The sequence below is a fragment of the Anopheles gambiae genome, chromosome 2, assembly GCF_943734735.2.
Source record: "Anopheles gambiae chromosome 2, idAnoGambNW_F1_1, whole genome shotgun sequence".
NCBI lineage: Eukaryota > Metazoa > Arthropoda > Insecta > Diptera > Culicidae > Anopheles > Anopheles gambiae.
The window spans coordinates 105,602,927-105,615,526 of NC_064601.1; the positions used below are offsets into that span (position 1 = coordinate 105,602,927).

The 12,600-nt window shown below is 46.1% G+C and overlaps 1 protein-coding gene across 1 annotated transcript; it reads right to left on the minus strand.

The window, feature by feature from the left end:
• Positions 1-826: 826 nt before the first annotated feature.
• Positions 827-2,504, minus strand: LOC133392182 (uncharacterized). Its single transcript, XM_061651393.1, has 2 exons — positions 2,398-2,504; positions 827-2,325 (listed from the first exon to the last, which is right to left on the minus strand). The coding sequence occupies exons 1-2, from the start codon at positions 2,413-2,415 to the stop codon at positions 1,978-1,980; spliced, it is 366 nt and encodes a 121-aa protein (XP_061507377.1). The 5' UTR covers positions 2,416-2,504; the 3' UTR covers positions 827-1,977.
• Positions 2,505-12,600: the final 10,096 nt, after the last annotated feature.

Genomic DNA, 12,600 nt, shown 5'->3' on the forward strand with positions numbered 1-12,600 from the left:
CATCCAATGATAAAAATCCCCCCTCTTCATTCGATAATAATTCTTGTTTGAATCTGATTAATGATCAACAAATTTGTTTTCTCCGATACGCTTCGCGACGCACCGTTCCTTTATCGCATCCACGCACAGGAGTAAAGGGCGGAAGCTGCACCGTCAACCAGCTCCGCTATCGTGTCGGACTGCAAAATGAACCCTCTCCCTCCGGCCGCACAACCCCTCGCGATAAAATACAAGTGCAACTGCGTGGATAGTCGCGCAAGTTCGGCAGAATGTATGAGCGCGCGCGCGCACACACACGCGGACACTCGCGCGTATCGCCGGATGAAGCAAACGATGCGCGCACCATACTATCTTTCCACGGCGCTGATCTTTGATTCCCGCGTTCTGATAGTGTGCGTCTCCCTTCTCCGCCCGGAGGCTACGGAGACCGGGGGAGTAGCGGTTTCGAGGCGAACGGGAATGTAGCAGCGGTCGCAGCAACATTCGCTCTGTATGCTCGGGAGTCCCGCCCGAGGTACACAATAAAAGCTAACAAAACTGTGTAGCAGGACAAATGGACATGAAAATGCAAAGAAAGGAAGAACGTGTAGCAGCAATGGAATCGCTGCGATCGCGGGTAGCAGCTGCCGTTATTTATTTGTAATTGTAATCATTAAATTACGCGCAACAATCGGCATCAGCGCAGCTTCCGAGCCTGGAACCCGGCCAGAAGGGAGTATCGGAACCTTGCCCCCTCTCGCCGATATCAGGGAGCGGCAAATTTTCATTCCAATCGACATATTTTTCCTCCTCAGGATTGCCTCAGGCTGGAGAAAAGAGAAATGAGGGGTGAGGGGGCTATGGTTCGAGCGCAGATTGCAGCACACTTCGGTCGTGCTGATACTTCAGGCGACAGCTTCCGAATGTCGTTGTTTTTTTGGGGTGTGTGTGGCATTGAATACTTTGTGAGGTGGTTCGACGTGAGTTAAATGTATTTTTGTTTCTTCATTTCATTTAAATTTGGAATCAGTACAATGATCATGTGACTTTTTTTAAAATATTTACTTGTATAGAGTCTTTAGGCCGATTGGTTTCATTAGTCTCATTGCATGATTGTGGGATGTATTGGGAAGGGTTCGTCGGTTGATAGTAAACATATATTGGGAGCTGGATACTTTTGAACTTGTCTGAAATTATGTCCAAATAGTACTCGATTGTTTAAACTAGGGAAAGTTCCTAATATTTTGAGGACTTTGCTGCACATTTTACAGGGGTTTGCGATCAATTTCCTGTGTTACCAACAATTTTCATTGCTTACAAGATGTGTTTTCAAAAGCATTAGATACTGATGTATTTGCATCACAATAATTTTTTAGTACTTCCAGATGATTTTCAACTTGTCTCAAGATGGATTGAGTTTAACAGTTCTTGTGATGTGTTGATAATCATGTGTAAGAACCTAAATTTTATTTTGATGCCAATACAAGATGTGACAGATTTTGAAAACTGTCTTGCAGGGGGTGAGAAATGGTGTGCACATTCGAAAGTGACTTGAAAAATCCTTTATGAATTAGTTTACCTAAAATGATTCCGTCATATGCTTCCATTACATATCTCAAATGATAAAAATCTCCTGAATTTCGTTAAAATAAATATTATAAGATGTAAAAAAAGAGCAGAATGTACAAGAATATTTTAAAAATTCAACAAAATCTCTATATGTTTTGTATATGTTATCTAAAAGAAGAAGGCACGAACCCTTTCTTTACCTTAAAAATATACAATGTTTATTTCTGATCGTATTAGCACCATCTTCTCCTGCCCTACGGTATATGTTTTGTACTCTGGTCATCCTGGCACCCGCTGTGCCAATTTCAAATCATCCCGTGACACGCGTGCCTGCCAAAAACTAAACCAACCCAACCGGTCAACCAACCGGCTTCTGCCCGGCAATGCTGCACATACATAATACATATTGCTTCCCCTCGTGGCATGCGGCTATCGTGTCCGCCGGTTCGAGCCCGACACCGCATCAAGCCGCGCTCGGTAAAGCAGTTGGGCGATATGGCGCGATTGCAGCGGCTTGTACAGATGCACATCGACCGGCTCCACTTCCCGGCCGGATGCGGCCTGCCGTTCCTCCTGCAGCAACACCTGGCGCACCTCGTCCAGCAGGGCCGGATCCAACCGCAGCCCTTCGGAAGTTTTCAGCCCGAGCAGTACCCGCTCGTACCGTCCATAGCGATCCTCGTCCGTTTCCAGGTTGTAAGTGCGCGTACCCTTGAAGCCTCCCGTACGGCACGTGCCGAGTGTGACCACGGACAGCAGCAGCAGCAGCAGCAGCAACTGAAAATGAGTTGGAAGAGGATGAGGCAGGAAAAGGGAGGGTAGGGGAACAATTTGCTGCAGGAAACTTACGCTCACTGTCGCTTTCATTGCTTGCACGAACGGTGTCGGTGTGTCCGTATGGGGACCAAATGGTCCGCCAGGAGTACTACTGGCACGCTTTTATAGCGAGGCCGGCATGTGAGCCTCCGACTCCGGCGACAGTTAAAGACACAAGGGGGATGTTTCAATGGGGTTTTTTTGCCACTTCGGTGTGTACATGCTTAACTCCTCTCACCCAAAACGCAACAGCAAATCCGATAATGATTTCAGGCGGAATGGAATTATCCGTTGGCGGAGCGATCCCAGCAAAACCCCAGCACGATCGTCCTTGATCAGTCAGCTTGAGCTAAGACAGACTGTACAGGGAGAGAGACTGGGGAAGAAGAGTTTGTCGTAAAGTGCAACCTATGGTTGACCCTTCGGGGCCAGCACTGATTGTCTCGCAATGTTCAAACTGTCCACCCAGCGCTGGGTCGCGTGGACGATGCTCGAGCGCTGCTTAGCGGCAGCTCATCGCCTCCGAGCTGGGGAGCGATTGATGAATGACACCCTAATGTGTTCGTCCGTGACCCGCATTTTGGGGGGAGCGGGCGGAACGCTCCCTCCCAACCCACCTTGTGCGGTGCGATGATATCGTACAAACCTTTCCCATGTAATTAACAGCATGCTAAGCTTTTCTGCTTCTTGTGTGTGTCTGATGTGTGGTGGTGCTGTTAATCGGTGTGTTTGGTTTGTACGCCGGCCACAGCGATCCAAATCGATCGAACCGTGCGCGTTTGACGATTTGATCGATCGGTTGCGGTCTAGCGTGTCTCGTAGCTGTCGTAATAGAGCGCCGATCGAACATCGGGAAGGGCATCGGGTTTCACCTGCAGGGCAGCAGCGGGAAAGACACGCGACCAGGTCGCGACACACAAACACACGCCAGGGATCGGTCACCTCTAACACGCCGGCGAGATATCGCTGTGGAGTTGTCACGGCAGTGCTTTTTTGGAGTCTTTTTTTTACATTGACAGAGAGCAGAGTCGTTGATTCGAAAGGAAAGCTGTTGATTGAAATTACTCCTGGTGGTGGTGGTGGTGGTGTTTTTTTTTGTGGCCCAAGAAAGGGGTTGATGTCTTCTCTCAACTGTCAACTTACTCCGTTGTTTTTTTGTTCATTCCAGCCCGGTGCAAATCGGGCGTGAGCTTTACTTCACCTCACTGATGCTGTGTGACCGAGCCCGAGTGGCTTTTGGAACGCCAACACTTTGTTTGCCTCTTTTTGGGGCGGCTTCTTTTGTGAGATGCGTAACTTGGCAAGGGAGGAGAGGGAAGAGGGCATGGTTGCTCATTTGCGCCAGTACACACCAGTTTCGCTGGGAGGGCAAAAGGTGCGATCGGGCTTGTGCAATCGGTTTTGATTGCGATTCCAAAATTCCGCTTTCCCTGGGACTCGGTGGGCTGCTGTCGGTGGGCGCATCTGGGCATCGGGTGGGACGGGATGAAGATGCAGCTGTGGAATACGAAATACATCCCCCTTTTCTCTCTCTCTCTCTCTTTTCTCTTTTTTTCTCTTGCGCGCACACATACACAAGCGCTGCATTCCGATCGGGCAATGATTGCTTTGGCATTGATTGGCAGATGATAGTGTCGTGAAGCAGCGCTTTACGAGCCATTTTGATGATTTTGAAATGCACCTCGTCGTAATGTGTTCCGTCCATGGAGGAGGGATGGTAAATGGTGGGGTACGGGGGTAGTACTGTTTTCGGATGCTTTGCAATAACTGTTTCTCGTTTGCGGAGGCTGTTAAATGCATTTAAAGTATATTAAACACGGGCAAAATGATATGTTTAAAATATATACAATGCATTATTTTATGAATTTGAGAACAGTTTTATGAATTTTTTATTAATATTTATGAATTCGACTTTCAATATCTCTATGTTTTAATCTTATTAGGTTCTATAAGAGATCTATCACAATTTTATTGTGGAAAACTAATTATTAATTTATTTACTCCAACATCAATATTAGAGGCAATAGTAGAGAGAAATTGGTTCCAAATCGAGCATGGCTGTAGAAATCCGTACCAAAAAAAAACGCTTCCCATGTATCGGTCACTTTTCACACCCCTATTTGTCAAACGGGGGACCCCCATTCCCGTGCCCATTATTTCCGTATCATTACACGCGGCCCCAGTATCGGCAGCGGCACCATCCAATCGGGGCAATTTAGTTAATTTACTCAACAACAACATAACGGGGTTGCTTTGCTGTGCCGTCTCGCGACCATTCCGTTCGGATAACAAGGGGTTCGTCGCCATATCGCTGATTGAATTCTTTTGTTTTGTCAGCCTCCGGTGCTCGAGGTTCGCTGCGGAGTCGCTGCGAGCGCGTATCCCACCTCGTATTTGCGGGAAATAATGGTGATGAGTTCGGCGAAATGGTGCTTCCCCCCTAACCCGCTTCCCCTCCCGCAGAAGCCTCTTTTACAGTAATAAAAATTTGTGTCACAGAAAAATGCACCATGTCGGGGGACGTGCGACCTGCAACCGGAGGACGTTCTCAACCGTGTCCAAAGGACACACAAACACACGAGTTTCGGGGTGCATTTTTCGGCACACAGCACCAGACACGACTTGAATTGTGGCGAGGCTGGCATTCTGATGCCGCAAAACCGCAAAGCCGAGTTCGACCGAGCTGCTCGCCGGCTCAGGGGGTTTAAATGGATACCGGTGGTAATGAGTACGATTTATTACACCTTTACCCCACCTGCGGCCGAACTGCACACTCATACACACACCCCTGGCGACTGGGCCGATTGATGGAGACTTTCTACATCAATTAAATCCTGACAGACTTCGGCCACTTCTGTGTGTATTGGGTTCGCTTTAGGACTCGGACTGGGACGACCGTTTTAGTGCTACCTGCAACTGATGAGCGGTACAAACGTGGAAATGCGATCCTTTCACTGTGCGTTGTACGGCAGCCGCCGAGGTTCAGCATTCCCTCCCCCCCCCCCAGTCTTTGGTGCTGCTTTGATCCTAACCGATAAGCAGCGATCGTCGTGGTGGATAATTTATTGCAGCCGAAAATCGAACGGACAGATGCCCCGGCACGGTGCTGATGCTGGTGCGAATTAATCCTTCCGTTCCGTTGTTGCTATTGGGAATCATCGACCGATAAGTGGTTTGTGGTGTAGGCATGGTTTCTTTATTTCAACCCTTTTTTCATCTTAATTGAAGAAGAAACGTGTTTTCGGGATGAAAGATCGGCAAATGCGTTTGCCAATTGGCTCGTGGTAATTGACAGACAATACATTTCAATTATTTTTTCTGGTTTAATTTGTAAAATGTGTGAAGAGTTAAAAAGAGAGGTAAACTTGAAGGAAATAATGCTTAATAGGTAACAATAAAGTTTACTGAAAGATGATCAAGAGATGATTCCAAGATGCTAGAAAGATCCAAAAATATGTTTAAAGATTCCCATAAAACCCATAAACCCTAAAATGGGTTCAAATCAAATGAAATAATTGCAGAATTTTTTTACCTGTTTTTAAAGAAATTTTTATTGAAGAAAAACCTCCAAATCGTTACCACCGCAATCGTATAATTCTTCCTCCTGTTCCAACTCTTCATCCGACCGTATGGATCAATCACAAACAGTCACAGACTCCCTCCTTAGGGAGGTAACGGCGGTCAAAAATCCGTCGTGTCGTGGATCAATTTCAATCTACGATCGCAAAAACGTGATCCTTCGACGGCGTTGCTTTTTTGGCCAATCTCAATCTTCCGAAACCAAGAGCCCAGCTCGCTAGATTGTCCTCGGATCATGCTGGTGCGATTGTGATTTATCGTTTTACGTCCGCTGAAAGGTGGTTCGGTCCCCGGGTTGATGCGATTGGTGCTCCCGCACTGATTGCTGGCTGCTGATAGTGGCTGTGGCTGGAGCACACCGGCTATTAGTTGGCCTTCACTCCAGCGCACAAAACCTTGGCCAAATTTGCGTGAGGAGTTCTCTGTGCTGTTTTGCTTCGCAAATTCTCTCTCCCCCCTCTATTCTCATTTCGTGCTGTCACGTACGCGCGATCGTGCTGTATGTTTATTTATCCAGCCCAAAATTGGTGCAAGCTTGTTTTTTTTTGTTTTTGTTGGTGCGAGTTGGATGCAAGATAAGTTCAGACTGCTGCTGATGATGCTGCGTGTGCCGCCCCGGCCGAGATGGCTGAGCTGCGATCCCCCGCAGGACTTTTTTGTTCGTACCCGGTAATGAAGCTGATGTGATGAGGCGTGTAATGATAAGCGCACTGGGGAGGGAGAGAGATGGACAGTTGTTCGATCGCAAAAAAAAACCCTTGAGAGCGGCCAAGGATAACGCGCTCGGTGCGTTTGCATGCTAACTGCGCCGCGTGGACTGATTTATTTTCCTCAGATCAACATCTTTTCGCCTGTCCTGTGCGGGGTCCTGTGTCCTAAGGGATCCCGAGGATCTCACCGATAAGATCTCCTTTTTCTCTCTGCTTCTCTCCCTTTCTCTATCGCACTCCGTTTCGATCTTTTGTTTTTCCACGGCCTGATCGTGCCGGTGGATCGCTAGCGTGGCGTAATATCTTAAGCCCTATCAGATAATGAAGGGTGTAAAGCTTCTGCACCGGGTTTCCCGAGGGCAGGCATCCTTCCACCCGAAACGGTGACCTGTGTCAGCGTGACAGACAGCAAAAGCGGGTGAAAGATGGTAAGATTAATACGCTAGTAGCATGTAGTTGTTTTTTTTTATTCCACGCTAGTGCATCCTCACATACTCTCACGCACGCCCTGGTCCGAGTGACGTATCGGAGGGTTGCCATCTAAAGCAACAGGCAGGAGCAGGGAAAGAAAACGGCTGCCCAGCATCCCCGTCGGGCGAGTGCTCTAGATTGTAAAAGGGTTTCATTACATCTTAGCCATAAAGTTAGCAAATGGCGGTCTGCTTTTTCTCCGGATTCTAGATCGATCGCCGTCGATCGTTTGTAGTCGGTTTTTTTTGCATGGCGTGGCGTGACGTGTACAGATGGTTAGGTGTTTCGCATATTAAATTACACGCCTCGGACACGGCCGATCCGGTGGCCGGATAAGGAAGGCGACGAAGCTAAGATTTCGACTGTGGTTGGCCTGTCGCAGAAAGGATGTAGCAGGATAAACGGAAGGTAATGACTGATCTAAAGACGGATATTAACTTTATACTTTTAATTTGATTCCATCAAATGTAATTTTTACGAAATCATTCTCAATTATCAAACGCTTACCTCAAATGAAAAGCGAGCGTAAGGAAGAAAAAATGGTTCCAATTAACTAACGGCCGTTCCTTCGAACGGCTCCCTTTCGCTCTCGGTACGGTGGAAAGTGCACTTAGCTTGTGCAAACAATTTGTTAATATTAATTTTGATTAATAACATCGTTTCGCGTACGTGAAAGGCAAACGGCTGGCCCGAGAAATGGGGAAGATTTTTTTTGTACAAATAAAACGTAACGATTTGAGATTACTGCCAACAAAAGACACGGTGCTCTTCAGCCGCTGTCAGGGAGCATGTGATAGCAAATAAAAGGAAAAACAAACCGCTGTACTTATAAGCGCGTACGGATCCAGACGATGATCTTTCTCTTTTTCGGCAGCAGCCTCCGGAAGGGTGGAAAACAAATTACGAACCCAATTTGATACTGTACTGTTTACTGCAAGCTGGAGGATGTTTGCCGGTCTGCCAATATACCTGTTAAGAGATACTGCGGAGCGAATAAAAACAGCACCCTATACTCCATCACGCGTTTGTTTGGTCGTGCTTTGGACGGTCGATCAGAAAAAGGGAATCAAACCAAGGATAAAGTCCCCAAATGGTATCAATTAAGTGTCATTAATTTATGACGTCTTAATGTTTACCTAACCGTTCCCGTACGGTACGGTTAAGCTGGAGCTTGCTGAAGATGGTGCATCGTCGATCCACTAGGAACGCGATCGGTCCTTTCTTCCGACCCGAAAAGGGACGAACCGAAAGCACCGACCTGCTGCAATAATCTTTTTTATTGATCATTATGGATTGAACGAGCTGGGAAAAGGAGTTGCGAAGGGAGGTAAATTATTTGAAATTTTATTGATGCCGATCAGCACGGTATCGTGGACGGTATGGTCGGTAGATTTTTGGGGGCATGGTTGTTGGCCGCTCTGTGCTTTATTTGCACAGACATGAGTGTGCCGGGGACGTTCGAGTAATTGGAAGAGAAATGAAATCGGGAAAGTTTGTACGCTGGAAGGCGCTGCTGGTAGAAATGGGCTGTGCCCTGTTTGTAAGATACGAGCTTTTGTTTCGCGTCTTGGTCCACAGCGGTTGGGCAATGCGGGTAGGGAAGTCAGCGATTTAGTTGTGATAAAGCATTAATTATCCTTTTAGAAGATCGGTTTTATAAAATATTTGACTGTATAAAAGTACAAGCATTTAGTTAAAAATACTGTACAAGTTTATGTTTACGCTACACAAATCCAGAGTTGCTTTTATTATTTATTCTGTGCTTCAGTCTTTTTCTTCTTTCATTATAAAATAAGGGTTTGAAAAAACATTCTTTTCAAACGTTATCGTATACGACTTATATTTTATTTATTAGTATTTTTTATGATATTTTATGAAGTACCAAAGACGCTCTTAAAATCCGATTAAATGCTTCAAAAACTTTGGATGCAATTTCAAAACATTGATTTAAATTAATATGTGGACAGCATATTGATGTTTGTAACCTTTTAAGAATTAAAATGTTTCATTTTCTCAACCAGCTTTATCACACGACACGTCTCCTTTGTTCTGGTGGTTGCTCGATGCGCCAAGCATGCAATTATTTTCACTTAAATGAATTTCAAAAATAACAATTTACACCGCATACACGTGCATGTAGCGAACTGCACTGCTTATTCCAACTCTCTTTTCCCATTGGGAGTATGTAATGATTATTCATAAGAGAAAAAAAAACCAAAATCACAAACACGATTGTGTTTCGCTGGAAGTAAAAAATCTTGTGATATGTAAATTTCGCTTCCACCACCCGCTAACACTACCACCCGTGCCTTCCCGACCCAGAGAAGAGCTGCACCGGAGTCGTGCAAATCGATAATTGAGGGTCGCGTCTTTTGAAATGAAGTGTTGAAAATGGTTTATTTCCTTGGTTGCAAACACACACACACACACACACACACACACACACACACACACACACACACACACACACACACACACACACACACACACACACACACACACACACACACACACACACACACACACACACACACACACACACACACAGAAATCGTTCGTTGCACTTCTTAGGCCATGCCACGTGTGGCTTGTATATGTGTGTGGAAGCTTCGTTCGAAAGTACGCATCAGCCAGTTGCCTGTTACTGCCAGCCGTAACCAGCACGCTTCGACAAAATATTTAAAAAAAAAACAACGAAACAAGCGGCTGCTAGAGTGCGAAACGGGGAAACGGTGGCAAATATGCTAATTTGGGATAAGCCAATTTCACCCGAGATGCAGTAGTACTTATGTGTGTGTGTGTATATGTGTGTGTGTGTGTGTGTGTGTGTGTACAAAGATTTACGAGCCTTGTTGCACCCGGGAGGTGCATGGGACAAAAAAAAAACGTCTCAATGGAATGCTGCATGTGCTGCGTGAGCTTAAATAATTAATTCTTACACTCTCGACGCACAAACTAGCGCGCGCATCCTGGTTCGGAATGCGCCCCGTTGTAACGAGTGCAAAGTTCGACAGCGTGTGCTGCTGTTGCTGCTGGAGACGAGCATTGGCAACGCGCTACACCCCGCCGAAGGTGCCGATTGACGTCCGCAGCGGAAGCGACATTTCAGCCCCAAACGCTTAACCGGGGTTGGGAGGGTTGATGGGCTGCTGTGGTGCCCATTTAAATGGAGCTGTTCTGCACAAGTGTGCCCTTATTCCTGCAAACTGATTTTCAATTTACTTTGACAGTGCCAGTTAACAAAGCACCGTTTTGTGGCGCTGTTAGGAGCTGCAAATTGATAATTACCGGGACCGACGCGTTCGGGGTAATAAATGTGCGGTTTTAAGCGAATTGGCACACCGTTTTCGTTTCGCCAGCAACAGTGTGTAAGATGTGTAAGGTGGTGGGGTTCGGTGTTGACAGGTTAATAGGGAATGTTTTGCTAATGAGAAAATTGTAAGGGTTTAGGGAAGTGCAGTGACCCACATTTGGCCGAGGGCGCTAATGGTGAATGTATCAATTTAAAACCCATAAACGTATCGTGTAATTGTATGGTGAGCTTTTAACGCATAACACCGTTAAATCTTATTTGCAAACAAAATTAATTAAAAGGCAATAAGGATTCAATACAATAATACAGATGTTGTTTGTTGTATTTCATTGTTTCCGTTCAAACGGAAATATAAAATATGTCTTAAATACAAAAAATGTCTACGTCACAAAACTTTCGATCTATATTTTAAAGAGTAATCCTTTGTAATGGGTAACTCTAACTAGATTCTAATTGCTATTTTGCAACATCATTTCATCGAGTAAAAAATCCAGTAAATTAAACGGTACAGCTGATCGTTTCTTATTCACCACGAAATGATCACGCAAGCATCAAATTATGACCAACGCCATCAACAGGACAGGCATGAGCAGCAACATTGTCGCTTGATTTTTAATTAGCTCTTACATAAAATTGATTCCCTTTTCGAGACACCCCTCCCGTTAGCGCTACAATCTCCCGGTTTAATGTGACAGGAACAACCGTTCGGATGGGATAAGAACAATCCTTGATGATGGCGATGATGGTGATGATCGCGTCACTGAATCTGAAAGTGCAATTTCAATCGTTCGTTCGGGTTCGTCGCCAGTATTTTTAGCACAAAGTTTATGTAGTTTAATTAAAAATTAATTAAAACAACCATTTTTCTCGTTATGGTCGAAGCGGCACCGACAAGAATGACCGGTTTGTGGCCTGTGCTAATTACCATAAGCCTGGATGGGCTCATCGCCGGCACTCTTTTTTTTGGATTTCGCAAACACCCACCTTCGAATTGTCTGACGGGTACGAGAGAGAGAGAGAGCTGACGGGAACCATAATTGAAATAAAAATAAAACCGATTGACCGATGCACTCCAATGCATGGTAGTGCGTGTCGTCGCATACACGCGTGCGATAGCACCTTTCCCTCGTACCGTTTGCTTATCGTGCGCATCCTTTGCCTTGGTGGCGTGCCGAAGCGACCAAAACACATTAAAAAGCCGGTTGAAAGGATTTTCGGGAGCAGAGCTGACGCAACAAACGATCGCCGGTCGCACGGTCGCCGCCGGGATCGAAGCGATCGGACAAGAAAGTAGCAACAGGCAGCGTCTTCGTCCACCTGCGCATATCGCGTCGCCGTCTTTGATTGCGATCCGATCCGTGCGTCGATTATGTTACATCGCTCTTATCACACCCGGCGACGGTAATGATGATAATTAGCAAACCCATGCCCGATGGTGCCGAAGAGCGAAGGAGAACACCTTTTGCACGCCAAACGCAACCGGGAAGATCACACACACAAACGGTGCTTGATGTCGACTTGGCGAGACATGCGTTTTGCAAGGGCCCGCATGATTGTCGGCATGTACGCCAGGAGGGATCAAATGAAACAAAATCAAAACACTACCTTCAAAGCGAGAAGCTTCTTGTGTCCCTGAAGGAAGTGTGCTTTTTTTGTTAGCTCTTACATACGCTGCCGTGCCACGCATGATCGGAAAAGTGAGATTAAATTAGTATTTAATAGGGGGTCTCATAAATTTCATTCTTTATTGTGTAACACTTTCGCCCGACTTCCCTGCTGCCCTGGGATGGCTTTGGCATCTCAATCGTGATGGTTTGCGGCCGTTCGATCCTAAGTAAAGGGCTCATAATTTATCCCTCCGTTTGTGGACGAAAGTGCGCGTATAATTAAGGTAGCGACAGGGAGTTTTTTGTTGTCGTCAGTATCAGCAACAAGCTAATGCATGTTGTCGATCGGTAGCAGCACGTAAGCTACCAAACCGGAACATTGTAAAGGCAGTAACGCGGTGAGTCCTTTTCCTACGCCGCACACACACACACACACACGTTATCGAACACTCTGTCATGTGTGCGGGGGGAAATATTATTTATCACGTTACCGCGTTGATTATCGCGATAATTTACCGTCCCACCCTGGGGGACCTATCGCCCGGAGAGGCACTGA